This window comes from Oncorhynchus mykiss, chromosome 10, assembly GCF_057628025.1.
Source record: "Oncorhynchus mykiss isolate SJ-2025 chromosome 10, ASM5762802v1, whole genome shotgun sequence".
In the NCBI taxonomy this organism is placed as follows: domain Eukaryota; kingdom Metazoa; phylum Chordata; class Actinopteri; order Salmoniformes; family Salmonidae; genus Oncorhynchus; species Oncorhynchus mykiss.
The window spans coordinates 36,571,263-36,594,410 of record NC_143031.1 but is presented as its reverse complement, the minus strand read 5'-3'; the positions used below and the strand labels follow the sequence as shown (position 1 = coordinate 36,594,410).

Genomic DNA, 23,148 nt, shown 5'->3' with positions numbered 1-23,148 from the left:
AACCAGACCTGTAGGATACCTTGAAAGACCTACTGACACATCTGTACTGTATGCAAACTTTATATTGTATTATTTAATATGGTATCTCATATATTGTTTCTCCAGATAAGGGTCGTAACAGCATGGTGTCCACAGAGAGTGCGTCGTCTACGTACGAGGAGCTAGCGCGGGCCTACGAACACGCCAAACTGGAGGAGCACCTGCAGCATGCCAAGTTCACTATCACAGAATGTTTCATCTCCGACAGCTCCTCTGATCAGATGACCACTGGCACCAACGACCCGGCCGACAGCATGACATCACTCAGCACGCCGTCCGAAACAGGCCTTTGTCGCTTCACCGCCTCGCCACCCAAACCCCAAGACTATGACCGCGGCAGACCTACCAATGTGGCCGTGCCCATCCCCCACCGCGCCAACAAGAGTGAGTACAGAGAGCCACCCTGACTGGCACAGTGGCACCATATTATACTGTGCCACAGGCTGTACATCTCAACATGCCCTCCCTCTCTCTGTTCTGTCCTCATCACTAGGTGAATTCTGCAACCTCCCACTCTACATGAAGACAGACCCTTTCTTCAGGAAACAGGCAGAACTGCATGACCCGTGCCCTGCTGTACCGCCCCGGGAGGCCTCCATCCGCAGCCTGGCACAGCGGGCGTACCACACCCAGGGCCGTCACATGACTCTGGACCCGTCCAAGCAGCAGGCCCTGACGCTGGGACACTCTGGGCTGGGCAGCTTGGGTGTGAGCTCAGGTACTGCCACCCTGCCCCAGAGGACTCTCACTATGCCCAGCTCCAACCCTGCAGCCACAGCCTCCACCTCCAGCACCAGCAGTAATCCCACTGGCTCCAGCACCAAGATGGGGGGCTCCAGAGACTCACTGCTAGAGAACAGCTCCTCAGCGTTGGGCAGACTGCAGAAGCAAGGGGTCGGGGCCTACTCCAAGTCTTACACACTGGTGTAGCTACTAGCCCCCCTTCTCTCTCTCAAAGACTATACACTCCTGTCTGGCCCGGCCCTACACCAGTGTTCTACACATCAGGTCAGGGTGGGTATGTAGTGCAGTGCAGTGCAGCAGGTGTCCCCAGCTAACAGCTAACTACTGTAACAGCTAATTACCCAGTAGCTTGAGTAGTCTTTATTCTGACCTTGGGTTCTGCCTCCCAGGAATGACCAGAGACCATTGTAACCTGCCTGATTCATGCTCACCTGGACCTGTATAAAACAAACTACTATCTACTGACTACCAGTTAGCCTGCTGCCATGCTAGCATGCTGCTCAGTATCCGGGGACGTATCCACACACACACACACACTCACACACACACACACACACACACACACACACACACACACACACACACACTCACACTCACACGCACACACACACACACACACACACACACACACACACACACTCACACTCACACTCACACTCACACTCACACACACACACACACACACACACACACACACACACACACACCTGAAGCTGTTCTCCAAGGTCATTTCAAACCAATTGAGTATTACTGAGGAGCTGAACGGTGAAAGCTCACTGCTCGTGCTGATGAAGTCAATGATAGCAGAGGAGTCTGGGCTAAAAGCAGTGTTGATCACACACACATACATTATGCTGCCCTCCATGGTTTGAGCAGAAGCTCCTGCAGGACTTCCAGTTTTATCCCCTCTAGTCTCGTCTCACTCTCTATGTCTCCACGTCCAGTCTCACTCTCCATCGGCAGTTACTCTCTCTCTCTCTCTGTGGATTCCATAAGGAAGGGTTTCAGGTTCACCTCACTCAGAATTTTAAGTTCGTATTTTTAGCACATTTATTGTTGATATGTCCCACCCTCCCCTCCTCTTTCCCAACTCAACATTATCCGATAGCTTTTGACCGAAACATGACAACCCAAATAACCCAGCAATGATTTGAAAACATCAGGGCTCTCGCAATACAAACAAATATAGAATATTTGGTATTTTAAAGATTTTACGTATATATTTCTATATAAGTATATTATGAAAATATGGCAAAGAATAAAACTATACAACCATTTAAAATGTTTTAAAAACTATAAGAATGAGACAATCGCTCAATCATGTGAAGAGCAGGGAAAATGAAAGAGGAAAGAATAGAAGAGTATTATGAAGAGGGAGGAGCACGTGTATATAGAGGGTGTTCTTTATGTTACTGTAGACAGGCTGAAAGGAATGAGGTGACTTCCTTTTCAGACAGGAAGTGTCTATCTCAAAGCCCCCTATTAGTTAGTATCTTATAAGATCGTCAGTGATTGTTGGTGTACTTACTTTCAGAAGCCAAATCATTTCCTCTGAAGACGGGTGTATCCAGGGCGACCTACACTGTTGACACTGTTGTCTATCATCTCTCTGCTTTCGTTCACCTGTTACTTGAGTAAACAGAGGCCATGACCTCTCAGGGCCTCAGGTATGGGCATTTGACCTTTGACCTGTGGTAGCAGCGGGGTTACAGAGTCACTGTGAGTGGAGCAGAAGTCAGGGATCAGAGCACGGCTACTGTACCCACAGCTAGCTACCACACAGTGTACACCAGTAGCCCTGTGACGTCTACCAACCTCTCAGCCCATGTATTACTGTCTCCCTCCTTCCAATACAAAATGGCCGCCAAGACCCCAAGGAGGATAATCATGTGAAGTAAGTTAATTGTCTAGTTTACCAGAGAGACGTTACCAGCCAGTTCAGTTTGAATATGATAAGATGACGTGCAGTCAGTGGTCTATTGGTGTCTCTGTTGCTGCCCTGTCTGAAGTACTGTATATTTCCCACTTCTTTCTCCATCCCCAATATCCATGTCCATCCTCATCCCCTGCACCATTTTGTGCTACTACATGTACATCAACACAGGAACTTGTTGGAATGTCTATTGAAGTATTGCCATTCAAGTGTTTTGTCGTTTCTTTTGTTTTTGGATTATTTGTCCATCTGTTGATTTTTAATTGAATATGTTTGTTTTTGCTTGTTTATTTATTTGTATTTTTTGGGTTCCAGAGGCCAGACAGTACTGAGGCATAACACACCTATGATTTCGGCCAGCTTTAACCAAGTAAAATCAGGGACTAGCTCTTTAGGTCACACCAGAGCCATGTATTTAGAAAGCAGGGCCAATGCGGTTTCTGCATTATGATGCATTTACATGACACTTCAACATTCTATGGCAGCCATGTTAGCTCCCCATTAACATCACATGGGGAATATTTTAGTAATGCTATGTAACTGAATGTCTAGAATTCTAAAAGTTGTTTGAACTCTCTATATACAGTGGGGAGAACAAGTATTTGATACACTGCCGATTTTTGCAGGTTTTCCTACTTACAAAGCATGTAGAGGTCTGTAATTTTTATCATAGGTACACTTCAACTGTGAGAGGCGGAATCTAAAACAAAAATTCAGAAAATTACATTGTATGATTTTTAAGTAATTAATTTGCATTTTATTGCATGACATAAGTATTTGATCACCTACCAACCAGTAAGAATTCCGTCTCTCACAGACCTGTTAATTTTTCTTTAAGAAGCCTTCCTTTTCTCCACTCATTACCTGCATTAACTGCACTTGTTTGAACTCGATACCTGTATAAAAGGCACCTGTCCACACACTCAATCAAACAGACTCCAACCTCTCCACAATGGCCAAGACCAGAGAGCTGTGTAAGGACTTCAGGGATAAATTTGTAGACCTGCACAAGGCTGGGATGGGCTACAGGACAATAGGCAAGCAGCTTGGTGGAAAGGCAACGACTGTTGGCACAATTATTTGAAAATGGAAGAAGTTCAAGATGACCCTCGGTCTGGGGCTCCATGCAAGATCTCACCTCGTGGGGCATCAATGATCATGAGGAAGGTGAGGGATCAGCCCAGAACTACACAGCAGGACCTGCTCAATGACCTGAAGAGAGCTGGGACCACAGTCTCAAAGAAAACCATTAGTAACACACTACGCTGTCATGGATTAAAATCCTGCAGCGCACGCAAGGTCCCCCTGCTCAAGCCAGCGCATTTTCAGGCCCGTCTGAAGTTTGCCAATGACCATCTGGATGATCCAAAGGAGGAATGGGAGAAGGTCATGTGGTCTGATGAGACAAAAATAGAGCTTTTTGGTCTAAACTCCACTCGCCGTGTTTGGAGGAAGAAGGATGAGTACAACCCCAAGAACACCATCCCAAACGTGAAGCATGGAGGTGGAAACATCATTCTTTGGGGATGCTTTTCTGCAAAGGGGACAGGACGACTGCACCGTATTGAGGGGAGGATGGATGGGGCCATGTTTCGCGAGATCTTGGCCAACAACCTCCTTCCCTCAGTAAGAGCATTGAAGATGGGTCGTGGCTGGGTCTTCCAGCATGACAACGACCCGAAACACACAGCCATGGCAACTAAGGAGTAGCTCTGTAAGAAGCATCTCAAGGTCCTGGAGTGGCCTAGCCAATCTCCAGACCTGAACCCATTAGAAAATCTTTGGAGGGAGCTGAAAGTCCGTATTGCCCAGCGACAGCCCCGAAACCTGAATGATCTGGAGAAGGTCTGTATGGAGGAGTGGGCCAAAATCCCTGCTGCAGTGTGTGCAAACCTGGTCAAGAACTACAGGAAACGTATGATCTCTGTAATTGCAAACAAAGGTTTTTGTACCAAATATTAAGTTCTGTTTTTCTGATGTATCAAATACTTATGTCATGCAATAAAATGCAAATTAATTACTTAAAAATCATACAATGTGATTTTCTGGATTTTTCATAGTTGAAGTGTACCTATGATAAAAATTACAGACCTCTACATGCTTTGTAAGTAGGAAAACCTGCAAACTCGGCAGTGTATCAAATACTTGTTCTCCCCACTGTATATGTCTCTGGGTCACACACACTGAAATTGTGTATATACTGGACAGGGTCAGGAAAAGCGGACCCTCCCAACCAGCTCTCCCTAGTCAACTCCCTGCCGCCTTGGACATACAGTATATACACTACCCCTGGCAGTATTGTTTATAAGTTAACTCTTGTACATAAAACACAGTTTTGTATGAAGAGCTATTTTCGTCAGAATAAAATAGGGCAAGATCAGGGTTGAATCATGCCACACTTCAAAATGAAAACAACATGAATGAAAATATTGATTTGATAAACATTAATTTCGACCTTGGGCAACAAATATTTTTTTCTCTATTCCCTTCATGTTTTTTATACTAATTTGTTGAATTTTTATGCTTTTTTAAAGGTATTTTGATGTTGTCATTTGTCCTGTTCACTTTTTTAATGATCATTTTTTGTATTTTGTTCATCCTCAAAAATGACATAGCATGCTTGGTAAAAGGGAAAAGGTGAGGGAAAGAAATGTACAAAAAATTTAAATTTGAAGAAAAGAAAATGTTGAGAGGATTCCAAACATTCGTTTGAGTTGCTTCTAATAGCAATTGCTTGTCTTTAAAATAACATTTTCTATGAAAAGTAATGAAAAAAACGAACAAAAAGAGTATTCTAACACCTTGTGCAATAAAGCTATCTTTCTATATGCCATGGCTTCTGTCATTCTTAATAGACTTGCCTGCTACGCTAGCAACAAACACTTGCCTGAAGACAAATGTTGTTATTATACTGCTCTGTTAGCTACATACTTCAGTCTGGGACTGCCAGTGTTGAAGTCGTTTGTGGTGTCAACATGAGGGTGTTGTACAAAACAATGTCATCTTTGATTGGATCGTCTCTAACCAATCAGAGTAACAAATCCAATGGCGAATTTTCTAAATGCCGCTTTACCCACATGGGCGCTGGCCCAACCCCATCGGTTTCTGGGACAAACCAGAACGGTCAGAAATTGTTTGTGTTTAGAAATCGTCAGGGAGGTACTCAGATGCAGACTCATTGCGGAGAAGAAACAAACTTCCTTGAGCGTGGTGTAGCGTTTAGCCGGAACAAGGAGTTTGGGTAGCCAGGCAAAACAAACTACCACATTCTGCTAGTGTTGGGAACAGGAATCAGAACTAGAACCAAAGAATAATCAAGATGGATAATAATTAAACCACAACGAAAATGAAAAAGCATCAATAGCAATAATACATTCTAATTGAAAAATCATGTAGCATGTGATTGTTTTTACTGTTGAATCCATTCCTTAAGCTTCTGACTACATGTTAATTCTGGTGATAGACTGAAGCATGCTGCAACCCACAATCAGGTTCTCATATTTTATTAGGCACACGCATTTGCTCCCATGTACAGCCTGAAAACCTATTTAGTGTCAGCCTGGGTCCACCAATCTACCATCACTCAATAATGTTCAATGTGTGAATTATACTGAACAAAAATGTAAATGCAACATGTAAAGTGTTGGTCCCATGTTTTATGAGCTGAAATGAGTCTTGTTTGTGGTTAATGGGATGGTTGGTTTGTGGTTAATGGGATGGTTTGTTTGTGGTTAAAGGGATGGTTGGTTTGTGGTTAATGGGATGGTTTGTTTGTGGTTAATGGGATGGTTGGTTTGTGGTTAATGGGATGGTTTGTTTGTGGGTAATGGGATGGTTTGTTTGTGGTTAATGGGATGGTTGGTTTGTGGTTAATGGGATGGTTGGTTTATGTTTAATGGGATGGTTTGTTTATGGTTAATGGGATGGTTGGTTTGTGGTTAATGGGATGGTTGGTTTATGGTTAAAGGGATGGTTTGTTGTTGGTTAATGGGATGGTTTGTTGTTGGTTAATGGGATGGTTGGTTTGTGGTTAATGGGATGGTTGGTTTATGTTTAATGGGATGGTTTGTTTATGGTTAATGGGATGGTTGGTTTGTGGTTAATGGGATGGTTGGTTTATGGTTAATGGGATGGTTGGTTTGTGGTTAATGGGATGGTTGGTTTATGGTTAATGGGATGGTTGGTTTGTGGTAAAAAGGATGCTTTGTTTGTTTGTGGTTAATGGGATGGTTTGTTTGTGGTTAAAGGGATGGTTTGTTGTTGGTTAATGGGATGGTTTGTTGTTGGTTAAAGGGATGGTTTGTTTGTGGTTAAAGGGATGGTTTGTTTGTGGTTAATGGGATGGTTTGTTTGTGGTTAATGGGATGGTTTGTTTGTGGTTAATGGGATGGTTTGTTTGTGGTTAAAGGGATGGTTTGTTTATGGTTAAAGGGATGGTTTGTTTGTGGTTAAAGGGATGGTTTGTTTATGGTTAAAGGGATGGTTTGTTTGTGGTTAAAGGGATGGTTTGTTTGTGGTTAACGGGATGCTTTGTTTGTGGGTAAAGGGATGGTTTCTTTGTGGTTAAAGGGATGGTTTGTTTGTGGTTAAAGGGATGGTTTGTTTGTGGTTAAAAGGATGCTTTGTTTGTGGGTAAAGGGATGGTTTCTTTGTGGTTAAAGGGATGGTTTGTTTTGCTGTGTCAGAGAATGGTAGATACAGAGGTGCATTCTGCTTAATGAACTATCTACAGTCCTCTCCAAGCGAAAACAAATCCACAGAATCCTTACATTCTAACCTGCTATCATTTAATGCATGACATGACGCGTTTATGCCTGTCATGTAGTAAACATGCGCTCAGAAGCAAGATTTCAAGTAGCTGCATGTCTTACCATTAGTTATTTTGATAACAGAGAAAATACATTGAATACATCAATCAAATCCATGCATCATAAGTTAGAAAACATTTGAAAATGAGAAGTTGGGTCTATTAGACCTCGGTAGTAGTTTCATTCATCTCTTTCAATGCATTTCTCTGCAAACCCGAAAATGTTGTGCGCTAAAGATGTCATTGTAGCCACACAAATACATTAGAAGATCATTGTCAACCAGATCAGAAACACTATGCTCACAACCTGTATCTCCGAAATGGTGTCGCTGGCGTATTTTGTTCGAATGTTGTAATATGTTATGCAATAGGCTTTAAAGTTTTTACAAGGTGTGTGTCCATCCATCCTGTTCGGGAATCACAAGTGAGAAATGTATATTGCAAACTTTCACCCATTTTTTAGATAAAAAAAATATTGGCCTACCTTCATGTTGTGTCAACCATCCATCCAAATAATGTAATTTCATGTCTACCTTTGTCTTTATAAACGTTCACACGTATTCCATAATAAGGGCTAATCCAGAGGGCAACATTGCAGCTGGTGATTGCCAGCAATCATTATTCGTCACGTAATGTAGGCATATGATATAATCAACACACGAGTAGGACAATTGATGCAAACATATAAGTATACATTTTCCGTTGTTTAAAATGGCATTATCACATTCCGCTGTCTTGTTTCATGGTATCACATGTAGAAATGTTGCATCCCCATGGTGTCACATGTATTTCACATTAGATCATGTTTTAACATGTCTAGTTTGATGTTATCACGTTGCTTTAACATGTCTAGTTTGATGTTATCACGTTGCTTTAACATGTCTAGTTTGATGTTATCACATTGCTTTTACATGTTGTCATGTTATCACGTTGCTTTAACATGTTGTCATGTTATCACATTGCTTTTACATGTTGTCATGTTATCACGTTGCTTTAACATGTTGTCATGTTATCACGTTGGTTTAACATGTTGTCATGTTATCACGTTGGTTTAACATGTTGTCATGTTATCACGTTGGTTTAACATGTCATGTTATCACGTTGCTTTAACATGTTGTCATGTTATCACGTTGGTTTAACATGTTGTCATGTTATCACGTTGCTTTAACATGTTGTCATGTTATCACATTGCTTTAACATGTTGTCATGTTATCACGTTGCTTTCACATGTTGTCATGTTATCACGTTGCTTTTACATGTTGTCATGTTATCACGTTGCTTTCACATGTTGTCATGTTATCACGTTGCTTTTACATGTTGTCATGTTATCACGTTGCTTTTACATGTTTTCACGTTGCTTTTACATGTTGTCATGTTATCACGTTGCTTTCACATGTTGTCATGTTATCACGTTGCTTTTACATGTTGTCATGTTATCACGTTGCTTTTACATGTTGTCACATGTTATCACGTTGCTTTTACATGTTGTCATGTTATCACGTTGCTTTTACATGTTGTCATGTTTTCACGTTGCTTTTACATGTTGTCATGTTATCACATTGCTTTAACACGTTGTCATGTTATCACGTTGCTTTAACATCTTGTCATGTTATCACGTTGCTTTTACATGTTGTCATGTTATCACGTTGCTTTTACATGTTGTCATGTTATCACGTTGCTTTTACATGTTGTCATGTTATCACATTGCTTTTACATGTTGTCCTGTTATCACGTTGCCTTTACATGTTGTCATGTTATCACGTTGCTTTTACATGTTGTCACATGTTATCACGTTGCTTTTACATGTTGTCATGTTATCACGTTGCTATTACATGTTGTCACATGTTATCACGTTGCTTTTACATGTTGTCATGTTATCACGTTGCTTGTACATGTTGTCACATGTTATCACGTTGCTTTTACATGTTGTCACATGTTATCACGTTGCTTTTACATGTTGTCATGTTATCACGTTGCTTTTACATGTTGTCATGTTATCACGTTGCTTTAACATGTTGTCATGTTATCACGTTGCTTTTACATGTTGTCACATGTTATCACGTTGCTTTTACATGTTGTCATGTTATCACGTTGCTATTACATGTTGTCACATGTTATCACGTTGCTTTTACATGTTGTCATGTTATCACGTTGCTTTTACATGTTGTCACATGTTATCACGTTGCTTTTACATGTTGTCACATGTTATCACGTTGCTTTTACATGTTGTCATGTTATCACGTTGCTTTTACATGTTGTCATGTTATCACGTTGCTTTAACATGTTGTCATGTTATCACGGTGCTTTTACATGTTGTCATGTTTTCACGTTGGTTTAACATGTTGTCATGTTATCACGTTGCTTTTACATGTTGTCATGTTATCACGTTGCTTTTACATGTTGTCATGTTATCACATTGCTTTTACATGTTGTAATGTTATCACGTTGCTTTAACACGTTGTCATGTTATCATGTTGCTTTTACATGTTGTCATGTTATAACGTTGCTTTTACATGTTGTCACATGTTATCACATTGCTTTTACATGTTGTCATGTTATCACGTTGCTTTTACATGTTGTCACATATTATCACGTTGCTTGTACATGTTGTCACATGTTATCACGTTGCTTTTACGTGTTGTCACATGTTATCACGTTGCTTTTACATGTTGTCACATGTTATCACGTTGCTTTTACATGTTGTCACATGTTATCACGTTGCTTTTACATGTTGTCACGTTATCACGTTGCATTTACATGTTGTCACATGTTATCACGTTGCTTTTACATGTTGTCATGTTATCACGTTGCATTTACATGTTGTCATGTTATCACGTTGCATTTACATGTTGTCACATGTTATCACGTTGCTTGTACATGTTGTCACATGTTATCACGTTGCTTTTACATGTTGTCATGTTATCACGTTGCTTTTACATGTTGTCACATATTATCACGTTGCTTGTACATGTTGTCACATGTTATCACGTTGCTTTTACATGTTGTCATGTTATCACGTTGCATTTACATGTTGTCACATGTTATCACGTTGCTTTTACATGTTGTCACATGTTATCACGTTGCTTTTACATGTTGTCATGTTATCACGTTGCTTTTACATGTTGTCATGTTATCACGTTGCTTTTACATGTTTTCACGTTATCACGTTGCTTTTACATGTTGTCACGTTATCACGTTGCTTTTACATGTTGTCACATGTTATCACGTTGCTTTTAAATGTTGTCACATGTTATTCCGTTAATTTTACATGTTGTCACATGTTATCACGTTGCTTCTACATGTTGTCACATGTTATCACGTTGCTTTTACATGTTGTCATGTTATCACGTTGCCTTTACATGTTGTCATGTTATCACGTTGCTTTAACACGTTGTCATGTTATCATGTTGCTTTTACAAGTTGTCATGTTATCACGTTGCTTTCACATGTTGTCACATGTTATCACGTTGCTTTTACATGTTGTCATGTTATCGTTGCTTTTACATGTTGTCACATGTTATCACGTTGCTTTTACATGTTGTCACGTTGCTTTTACATGTTATCACGTTGCTTTTACATGTTGTCATGTTATCTCGTTGCTTTTACATGTCATGTTATCACGTTGCTTTAACATGTCATGTTATCACATTGCTTTTACATGTTGTAATGTTATCACGTTGCTTTAAAACGTTGTCATGTTATCACGTTGCTTTTACATGTTGTCATGTTATCACATTGCTTTTACATGTTATCACGTTGCTTTTACATGTTGTCACATGTTATCACGTTGCTTTTACATGTTATCACGTTGCTTTTACATGTTGTCACGTTATCACGTTGCTTTTACATGTTATCACGTTGCTTTTACATGTTGTCACATGTTATCACGTTGCTTTTACATGTTGTCACAAGTTATCACGTTGCTTTTACATGTTGTCACGTTATCACGTTGCTTTTACATGTTGTCACGTTATCACGTTGCTTTTGTCACGGCCGTCCTCCTCTTCATCTGAAGAGGAGAGACGAGATGGATCTGAGGACCAATACGCGGCGTGGTAAGTGTCCATGGTAAATCTTTAATCAAGAAAGACTGAACACTATACAAACGAGTAACAAAAACAATAAACCAAATTCGACCGTGAAGCTACAAAATGAGACCTGTGCTGAAACAAGCCATCAACATAGACAATCACCCACCAACAAACAGTGCAACCCAGGCTACCTAAGTATGATTCTCAATCAGAGACAACTAATGACACCTGCCTCTGATTGAGAACCATACTAGGCCGAAAACATAGAAATGCCCCAAAACATAGAAAAACAAACAGACTGCCCACCCAACTCACGCCCTGACCATACTAAATAAATACAAAACAACGGAAATAGAGGTCAGAACGTGACAGTACCCCCCCCCAAAGGTGCGGACTCCGGCCGCAAAACCTTGACCTATAGGGGAGGGTCTGGGTGGGCGTCTGTCCGCGGTGGCAGCTCTGGCGCGGGACGCAGACTCCACTTCCTCATTGTCTTAGTCCGCCTTATTGTCCGCCTCCGTGGCTTTCTCACCATGGCCCCCCTACTCAATGACCCCACTGGACAGAGGGGCTGCTTGGGACAGAGGGGCAACTCGGGACAGAGGTGGGGCAGCTGCTCGGGACAGAGGGACAGCTCGGGACAGAGGTGGGGCAGCTGCTCGGGACAGAGGGACAGCTGCTCGGGACAGAGGTGCGGCAGCAGCGCCGGACAGAGGGACAGCTGCTCGGGACAGAGGTGCGGCAGCAGCGCCGGACAGGCGGGAGGCTCCGGCAGAGGCGCCGGACAGGCGGGAGGCTCCGGCAGAGGCGATGGACAGGCGGGAGGCTCCGGCAGAGGCGCCGGACAGGCGGGAGGCTCCGGCAGCGGCGCCGGACAGGCGGGAGGCTCCGGCAGAGGCGCCGGACAGGCGGGAGGCTCCGGCAGCGGCGCCGGACAGGCGGGAGGCTCCGGCAGCGGCGCCGGACAGGCGGGAGGCTCCGGCAGCGGCGCCGGACAGGCGGGAGGCTCCGGCAGCGGCGCCGGACAGGCGGGAGGCTCCGGCAGCGGCGCCGGACAGGCGGGAGGCTCCGGCAGCGGCGCCGGACAGGCGGGAGGCTCCGGCAGCGGCGCCGGACAGGCGGGAGGCTCCGGCAGCGGCGCCGGACAGGCGGGAGACTCCGGCAGCGGCGCCGGACAGACAGGACCACCTGCAGGGAGGAGACAGAGAGACAGCCTGGTGCGTGGGGCTGCCACAGGAACCACCAGGCTGGGGAGACCTTCAGGAGGCTTGGGGTTAGGAGGAGGCACCTGAAGGACCGGGCTGTGGGGGAGCACTGGAGCTCTGGTGCGCAACCTTGGCACCACTTCCCCAGGCTGGATAACCACTCTAGCCCGGACCCTCCAGAGTGCAGGCACAGGTTGAACCGGGCTGTGGGTAAGCACGGGAGATCTAGTGCTTACTACACGCACCTCTCCCTTAGGCTCCATTCCCACATTCGCCCCGGCACGAGCGGAGCGCAGGCAGAGGACGCACTGCACCCTCCCAGCGCCCCGGAGACACAGCACGCAGAGCCGGCGCAGGATACCCTGGACCAAAACTGCGTACCGGCGACCAGACCCGCTGAGCAGGCACCATACGCCCTGGCTCGATGCCCGCACTCGCATGACACTCTCGGGGGGCTGTCCTATAGCGCACCGGGCTATGGACACGTACTGGCGACACCGTGCGCTTAACCGCATAACACGGTGCCTGCCCAGTATCGCGCTGCTTATAATAAGCACGAGGGGTGAGCGCAGGTCTGCTACCTGGCTTAGCTCCACCCCTCGTGTGCCCCCCCCCAAAAAAAATTTGGGGCTGTCTCTCGTACCTGTCGCACTGCCGTGCTGCCTCCTCATATCGCCGCCGCTCAGCTTTCGCTGCCTCCAGCTCTGCTTTGGGGCGGCGATATTCCCCAGCCTGTGCCCAGGGTCCCTCTCCGTTCAGTATCTCCTCCCATGTCCAGGAGTCCTGTGATACCGGCCGCTGTTGTTGTTGCTGCTGCTGCTGCTGTCGTCGCTGTTTTCTACCACGCCGCTTGGTCCTTGGTTGGTGGGTGATTCTGTCACGGCCGTCCTCCTCTTCATCTGGTAAGTGTCCATGGTAAATCTTTAATCAAGAAAGACTGAACACTATACAAACGAGTAACAAAAACAATAAACCAAATTCGACCGTGAAGCTACAAAATGAGACCTGTGCTGAAACAAGCCATCAACATAGACAATCACCCACCAACAAACAGTGCAACCCAGGCTACCTAAGTATGATTCTCAATCAGAGACAACTAATGACACCTGCCTCTGATTGAGAACCATACTAGGCCGAAAACATAGAAATGCCCCAAAACATAGAAAAACAAACATAGACTGCCCACCCAACTCACGCCCTGACCATACTAAATAAATACAAAACAACGGAAATAGAGGTCAGAACGTGACAGCTTTTACATGTTGTCACACGTTATCACGTTGCTTTTACATGTTGTCACATGTTATCACGTTGCTTTTACATGTTGTCACGTTATCACGTTGCTTTTACATGTTGTCACACGTTATCACGTTGCTTTTACATGTTGTCACATGTTATCACGTTGCTTTTACATGTTGTCACGTTATCACGTTGCTTTTACATGTTGTCACGTTATCACGTTGCTTTTACATGTTGTCACATGTTATCACGTTGCTTTTACATGTTGTCACGTTATCACGTTGCTTTTACATGTTGTCACATGTTATCACGTTGCTTTTACATGTTGTCACACGTTATCACGTTGCTTTTACATGTTGTCACATGTTATCACGTTGCTTTTACATGTTGTCACGTTATCACGTTGCTTTTACATGTTGTCACACGTTATCACGTTGCTTTTACGTGTTGTCACACGTTATCACGTTGCTTTTACATGTTGTCATGTTATCACGTTGCTTTTACATGTTGTCACATGTTATCACGTTGCTTTTACATGTTGTCACGTTATCACGTTGCTTTTACATGTTGTCACACGTTATCACGTTGCTTTTACATGTTGTCATGTTATCACGTTGCTTTTACATGTTGTCACATGTTATCACGTTGCTTTTACATGTTGTCACACGTTATCACGTTGCTTTTACGTGTTGTCACACGTTATCACGTTGCTTTTACATGTTGTCATGTTATCACGTTGCTTTTACGTGTTGTCACACGTTATCACGTTGCTTTTACATGTTGTCACGTTATCACGTTGCTTTTACATGTTGTCACACGTTATCACGTTGCTTTTACGTGTTGTCACACGTTATCACGTTGCTTTTACATGTTGTCACGTTATCACGTTGCTTTTACATGTTGTCACGTTATCACGTTGCTTTTACATGTTGTCACACGTTATCACGTTGCTTTTACATGTTGTCATGTTATCACGTTGCTTTTACGTGTTGTCACACGTTATCACGTTGCTTTTACATGTTGTCATGTTATCACGTTGCTTTTACATGTTGTCACATGTTATCACGTTGCTTTTACATGTTGTCACACGTTATCACGTTGCTTTTACATGTTGTCACGTTATCACGTTGCTTTTACATGTTGTCACGTTATCACGTTGCTTTTACATGTTGTCACACGTTATCACGTTGCTTTTACATGTTGTCATGTTATCACGTTGCTTTTACATGTTGTCACATGTTATCACGTTGCTTTTACATGTTGTCACATGTTATCACGTTGCTTTTACATGTTGTCACACGTTATCACGTTGCTTTTACATGTTGTCATGTTATCACGTTGCTTTTACATGTTGTCACATGTTATCACGTTGCTTTTACATGTTGTCACATGTTATCACGTTGCTTTTACATGTTGTCACACGTTATCACGTTGCTTTTACATGTTGTCACATGTTATCACGTTGCTTTTACATGTTGTCACGTTATCACGTTGCTTTTACATGTTGTCACATGTTATCACTTGGTTTTTCAGTGAGGGGTATGATACAAATCCTTTATAAAGCATCTTTAACCCAATAGAGAGAAGGACAACAGTGAGAGACTGTGGTGAGTTGTGGGGAGTTTCCTGTATTCTCTTAGTTCAAACAGGTAAAATGTGTCTTCAGCAGATGGTGTACCTTGTGTGAATTGAGGGAGTGAATGTGAATGTGCCGGGTGTGTACGTGTGTATGTACACATATGTGTGTTTGAAGAGAGAGAACACTGATGAGGTTAGACATAGAGAGCGGTAAGGGGAGGGCACACAGTTCACCCACTCACACAGAGACACCCACTCACACAGAGACACCCACTTACACAGAGACACCCACTCACACATACACCCACTCACACAGAGAACCCTCTCACACAGAGACACCCACTCACACAGACAACCCTCTCACACAGACACCCACTCACACAGACACCCACTCACACAGAGACACCCACTTACACAGAGACACCCACTCACACAGAGACACCCACTTACACAGAGACACCAACTCACACAGAGACACCCACTTACACAGAGACACCAACTCAGAGTGGAAGGAGGCAGCTCAGCTGCTCCAGGTTTGAGAACACTGCGCAGATCAGAGCAAAGTAGGAGAGTGATGGACGGACAGACAGACTGATGGATAGACAGACAGACAGACGAACAGGCAGACAGACAGAGGCATTAGGGAGAGAGCTGAGAGAGAAGAACACAGAACACTATGGGATTGCAAACCTCTGCACAGGTATTGTACACTTTCCTTCACTGCAAATATTCAAAACTTACTGTATCTACAGAAAAACCTTCTCATTTCATTGATACATTCACACATCTTAAAGTCATGGTTTTTGTTTGGTTCTGTATTTACTGATAGAGATAATAATACATGGAACAGTATAGATCAGAATTCCAGTCACTCCGGATGGAAACAAAATACAGTGGGAACCTATTTAATTCAAGTCTATTAATGAATAATAATACTTTTCAGAAATAGCCAGTTGTGTGGATAGTTCTACCACCTATATAATCCCAGATCATCGACCTGAAATGCCAGAAGTTCTGTTGGGTGTTTGATTGGACACAGCTGTTGCTCTACCTGGGATAATCAAAAGGAATTCATTATTTACCATGTTACAGAGAAAGGCATTTGACCATACTGTAATGGAACTGCGTACAATATTGAACGTTTTTATTCTATGTTTCATGTTTTCATTCGATATTGCTGTATAGCTTTTTCTAGGGAAGTATAAAATGCATAAACAAAAACCTAACAGTTACTATAGTCTCGTCGGGGAAAATATGTACATTCTGTTCTTTGCTCTATTTTTGAACATGCATCATTTCAGTTCAGTTTATAATTTCAGAAAGCTTTAACATTGTCAGGAATAATTGATTGGCTCAAGGTGTGGAAAATGCGGAACCCAAAGATAAGGAGAACAATTTCTATATTTAAAGCTTTAATAGACAGACAATAGACAGATGCATATGGGGAGATAGGCCTGCTCCTCTGAGAGGTTTGTAGCAATCTGTCAACCTCCTCAAGGGCAGGCAGGCATAAATACCCTTGTTTATCTGTTTGTTCTCCAAATGTTCCGGGCCCCTGGTCAAAACATGAATCAAGGTTGTCGACATCACTTAGGTCAGAGTGAGCCGTATATTAGATTTCTCTATCATTTAAAACCTTTACAGCCATTGGCCCTTGATATCAGGGCACCTAGAGGTCATTTAGGATACCAGGTTCTGCTTCATGGTGACTCCTAACCTCTTGGAAGTCACTCGGGCTGAGTTCAGATTTAAGGGGGGCCAAGAATGTAGATCTTAACACCCACCTAGTTGTCTATTAATGTACTGCATCAAAAACAAAGCTCTATCAAATTGTAAATCAGTGATTGGCTTAAAAATGTGATTTTGGTTGGAATAATACTGTGAAATTGTGAAAAAATAATGCCCTTCCGGCGCCGACAGAGATGGCCGCGTCGCTTCGCGTTCCTAGGAAACTATGCAGTTTTTTGTTTTTTTACGTGTTATTTCTTACATTAGTACCCCAGCTCATCTTAGGTTTCATTACATACAGTCGACAAGCATTTCGCTACACTCACATTAACATCTGCTAACCATGTGTATGTGACAAATAAAATTTGATTTGATTTGATTTTAAGTGCTGTTTGAAAAGTCCGCCTGAAATTTCAGCCTGTTTTGGTGGGATGGAGTTTTGACCTTCCATGGTGACATCACAATGTGGTAAATTAGTTATAGACCAATAAGAAAGAGAGTTCCAAACCTCTCTTCCAATAACAGCTAATTTTCAGTTTTCCTTTACCCACTCAGACCCCTCTCAGACAGTCCTATAAAAATTCTTGCTTGAGAAATTGCCCTTTGCTAAGTAGCTATTATTGTTTATTTTTACCATTTTAGTTGAAAATAATCACAGTAAGGTACTTAATTGTTACCGAGGAATGATTTTATATTGAGATAAGAAACGACTGCATTGGATCTTTAAAACACTCAAACGCCTTGTGTATTTCCATTCTCTTTACAGTCCACCAATTCTGGTTAGAGATGGACCCAGTGTTTGAGAGATCTGTGGGTGGCTCCTCCAAAGCCAGCCTTGCCGTACCTCCTCAGAACCACAGTGACCCAGTAGCGCTGTTCTGAGGTCTGCAGTTGCTGCTGAGCTACCGCCCTCTGTTCATGCCTCTCTACTGCCTCCTGGTGGTCGTGGCCTGCGTGGGCAGCACCCTCCAGCTAGCGTTCATCTTGACAGACAGACAGGAAGCTCCACAACGCCACCAACTTCTTCATAGCGAACCGTTACTACACAGGCCTATCATTAGCAATTAGGTAGAGTTTTTACTACTTGTTTGTATAGTGAATAAGTAGTCAAAACACTACAGGTAGACTACACCGGCTTTTCAGTAGTGATCAGTAGAGTTTTGCAGCTCGTGGCTGCACTTCCTGTGCTCTTGACCGCAGAAGAAGATATAAAAGGTTGCTGGCATCATTGATAAGTTTACATCTGTCACACTCTCTTTATAACTCTCAAATGATGTACTGTACATCACTGATATTCTGCCTTGTCTATGAATGTGTGTTTGCCAATTATCTAGATTGTCACTGTGCATGTGTGTCATTATCTTCCACAGCATACATCATTTTTTATTATCTTTCCACAAGCTGTTACAAATGATTATGTAAAGTAACATTTAATGTTTGAGGCAGCGTTTCCCAGCTCCAGTCCTCCAGTACCCCCAACAGCACACATATTTGTTGTAGCCCCAGACAAACTCACCTCATTCAACTCATTGAGGGCTTGATGATTCATTGACAAGTTGAATCAGGTCTGCTTGTCCAGGGCTAAAATAAAATGTGTACTGTTGTGTATTGGAGGACTGGAGTCGGGAAACACTGGTTTAAAGGCAGGGATGGACTCCAGTCCTTGGGGCCTGATTGGTGTCACACTTTTCCCCCAGCAAACACACCTGACTCCAATAATCAATTAATCATGATAGTCAGTTTAGAATGCAATTAGTTTAATCCACTGTGTTTGCTAGGGATGGGGAAAAAGTGACTCCACTTCAGCCCCCGAGGACTGGAGTTGCCCATCCCTGGTGACATATCCCTAAGCAGACATATCTTTTCATTATGTTTGCACCATAGATGTACCAAACAGTGAACAAACAGGTTTCCTCCCCAATGATGTTGACTCTTCCTGTCTTGTAGCTGCTGTGGTTTGGATGAAAAGCAAAGACATTTGTGTAGTCTACTCACACAGGTGCCTTTGCTGGTGGAGCAGCTATAGCCGGTGTTCCTGTCTGGAGTCCAGCTACAGACCCGGGGGGGATGTAGCCAGTGGGATTCATAGAAAGACACTGTGTGTGATGTTGAGTGCAAACACAAGTCTGGTATTATGATGAAACTCCCATCTATGTCACTCATCTTCAAAGGGTCCTCTTTTTTTTTACTATGCTCTCACACCTCACAACTAGACTACTGTATGTGTTCACTCACTGCAGGGATTCAAATACACACACATCTCATATTACCTGCAAATCTATATCTGGTTTACATACCCTTGTCACAGTCTGTACATGCAGTGTCTTTCTGGTTGTCTGTGCCTTGTGTTGCTTTAAGGAAGGTTATGTTAAGTTTCAGTATTTCTGGTTTGCTGTATCTAGCTAGTTCTCTTGTGGCACTGTAGAAGGTTCTGTTAGGGTTTGTGTTTGGTGCCAGCGTTAACATCCCGGGGTCACAGCTCATGTTTTGTTTATCAATTATGACAGATGTGTTATAGACCAATAAGAGAGAAAAGGCTCTCAAAAGAGCATTCTCAGGTCATGAACTGTGAAAAATTCTCAAATACTCCAAAGGTCATGCAGGCTTGATGTAAGCTCCACTGAAAGTACAATGTAGATCTGCAGTGTTCTCTGTTCCCTCTGCTGACTATCAGTCCTGCTAGCAGGGATGTATAGTAAGTGTGAGCCTCCTAACATGCCAATCACCAGAAGAACTTAAGCCTTGTTCACACTGCAGGCCTTAATGCTCAAATCAGTTTTATTTTCAAATCTGTTTTGGAATATTGACTGTCCAAACAGCAAGTTGCAAGTGACCAAATTGGATTTGAGTGTGTGTTCAGACAGCAGTCATTTGCTGACATGGCTACGGTAGTTGACATAGTAACAATGGGTGTGTTGCAGTGGTGTAGACTGATTGGTGGTGGTGCTCCTGCTTCCCATCACACAGAAGTTGTGTAGCAAGCTAAAGTGACAACAATGTCTGCCATGGATGTTTCCCAGTTGCTTTGAATGTTCAACATCATAGTGTAAGACCACTTTTAAAGCCTCAAAGGATAAAAATGATCCAACTTTCAAAACAAGTCATTTTTGGCCACCAGTCAACTAGCTAGCTAGGTAGCTTCTAGCGTTTTAGCACATTCACTAATTTGTTTGTAAACTATTAACAAGCTAGTTGGCTACCACATGTTCTTGTTAAACTGTCAACAGAGTAGCTAGCAAGCAACAAGATATGCCAAATAACAGTCTAGAAACCACTAGAGGGCAAATAAATCAGATTTGACTGCTCAGACACAAGTCACATGGCCAGGAATCAGATTTGTATCTGACTTCAAACCACCTACAAAGGAAATATCTGATTCCTTGTGCTTTTTTGACTGTTCAGACTGCAGGACAAAGAACAGATTCAAGTAGGATATGCAAAAAAATGGCACAATATGATACATCCAATGTGTGATTTGGAAAAGACTTAGGTAGGGATTCCCAATAACTTACAGTAGTAGTGGTTTGACTGTGTACATCTTTCCATTGTAAGGGATGATCATGTGGTATAGTAATGGACAGTGATCATGAGTGAAACATCTGATCTGAAGTCAGCCCTGGCCTTTCCGCAAGCAAACTGAAAAGGCAACCTCATCTGCTGACAGCATAAAACGCTGATAGAATAAAATCCAGGAGGCATATACTGTATTGTGTACACACAGCATAAGCAACAGTACAACAATTCAGTGCATACGCTTTCCTTACAATTTCATAATAACACAGATTCAATCTCATGCCAAGCGCCATAGCAGGCGTTTCTGTATTTAATCTGATAAACGAGGCATGGGTGCATCTGTATTAGTAATTAGCAGGGAAGAAAACAGCGGGGAGAGGAGGTGCAGGCAGACAGAGCTCCTTCACATCACTTCAGCCTCAGCTTAACATAGAGGAGGACCATACTTACCAGCCCTGAAGGGCCCTCAAGAGCCTGATCAATGGTAAATACACATACATGCACATTGCACAAAGGCATAATTACACCAATATTGCTGCTACAGACACACACAGTGTGTGCATGACATTCTAATCAGAGCCATTTTAGTTGATAATGTATGTGGTTAACATGCACAGGCTTTCCCTTCTGCCAACCATCATCACACAGGCATGCTAATTAAAGAGACTGGATCTATGCTACTATCGTATCAATATACTGGTATGTCTGGAACTCAACTGTCTCCCCTTTAAACTCATGGTTGAACTTCATACACCTGACATCTTTTGTGGAAGACATTTCCAAGTCATTTAATCCATAGGAGCCTAAGGATGTCCCAGTCAAGCACTGTGAGCAATCATGAAGAATAAGTCAACAAAATAGGTTACCTCAAATCAAATGTAATTTGTCACATACACGTGTTTAGCAGATGTTATTGCGGGTGTAGCGAAATGCTTATGTTTCCAGCTCCAACAAGGCAGTAATATCTAACAATACACACAATCTAAAGAAAAGGAATGGAATTAAGAAAATATAAATATTTGGATGAGCAATGTCAGAGCAGCATAGACTAAGATATAGTAGAATAGGATAGAATACAGTATATACAGAGGAACTTGAAGCTTTCCACCTTCTCCACTGCGGTCCCGTCGATGTGGATAGGGGGGTGCTCCCTCTGCTGTTTCCTGAAGTCCACAATCAGCTCCTTAGTTTTGTTGACGTTGGGTGAGAGGTTATTTTCCTGGCGCCACACTCCCAGGGCCCTCACCTCTCTGTAGGCTGTCTCGTCATTGCTGGTAATCAGGCCTACTACTGTTGTCGTCTGCAAACTTGATGATTGAGTTGGAGGCGTGCGTGGCCACGCAGTCATGGGTGAACAGGGAGTACAGGAGGGGGCTGAGCACACATCCTTGTGGAGGTGTTGTTTCCTATCTTCAACACCTGGGGGCGGCCTGTCAGGAAGTCCAGGACCCAGTTGCACAGGGTGGGGTTCAGATGAGCAGCATAGTCAATGAGCAGCATTCTTACATAGGTATTCCTCTTGTCCAGATAGGATAGGGCAGTTGTGATGGCGATTGCATCGTCTGTGGATCTTTTGGGGCAGTAAGCAAATTGAAGTGGGTCTAGGATGTCAGGTAAGGTAGAGGTGATATGATCCTTGCCTAGTCTCTCAAAGCACTTCATGATGACAGAAGTGAGTGCTACGGAGCGATAGTCATTTAGTTCAGTTACCTTTGCTTTCTTGGGTACAGGGTCAGTGGTGGACGTCTTGAAACTGTGGGGACAACAGACTGGGATAGGGAGAGATTGAGTGAATATGTGAGCACTCCACCTCAGTATGATTCAGTGACATCATAGCCAGGTTAAATATATATATATATATATATATTTTTAAGTATGATGGTGGTGCGGCACTATGGTTATAAAGCCACCAGGTGGCATCAGATGATTCAGATAGTAAACCGTGAAACCTGATGAGACAGAGTAGTAGTTACCCAGAGCAGTCACGCTTGACAAGCTGTAGATGTCGACAGTGAATTATTGATGTGTTTCAATGGCACCTTCAATGGTCCCCAATTATTTAACCCACACATTAGGCACTCGAGCAGAGTTTCACCTCTTTACCTCAATGGGGTTCTCGCTCTCTCTGAAATAACCATCCCTACAGGTTAGAAATATGGGTTTGAGATTGAGAAGCAATACCTTATAGTGAAATAACGTTCACGTATGCAGTGTGTACAAATATACTTTGTTTTAATATCACAAATAAATCTCCTGTCACAGAATGACAGCTAAATAGGCAATAGAACAAGCACGCAGTGAGATCTTCCTGTGCATTTTGCTCCATGATTA

General features: G+C 43.0%; 1 protein-coding gene across 1 annotated transcript in view; it reads left to right on the top strand.

Annotated features, from left to right (window-relative positions):
- LOC110533100 (cell adhesion molecule DSCAML1) overlaps positions 1-5,541 on the top strand; it is a 184,291-nt gene extending 178,750 nt beyond the window's left edge. Inside the window, 2 exon segments of the mRNA XM_036990184.2 lie at positions 106-423; positions 533-5,541. Coding sequence (XP_036846079.2) covers positions 106-423; positions 533-969 — 755 coding nt within the window. The 3' untranslated portion in view covers positions 970-5,541.
- The last annotated feature ends 17,607 nt before the right edge of the window (positions 5,542-23,148 follow it).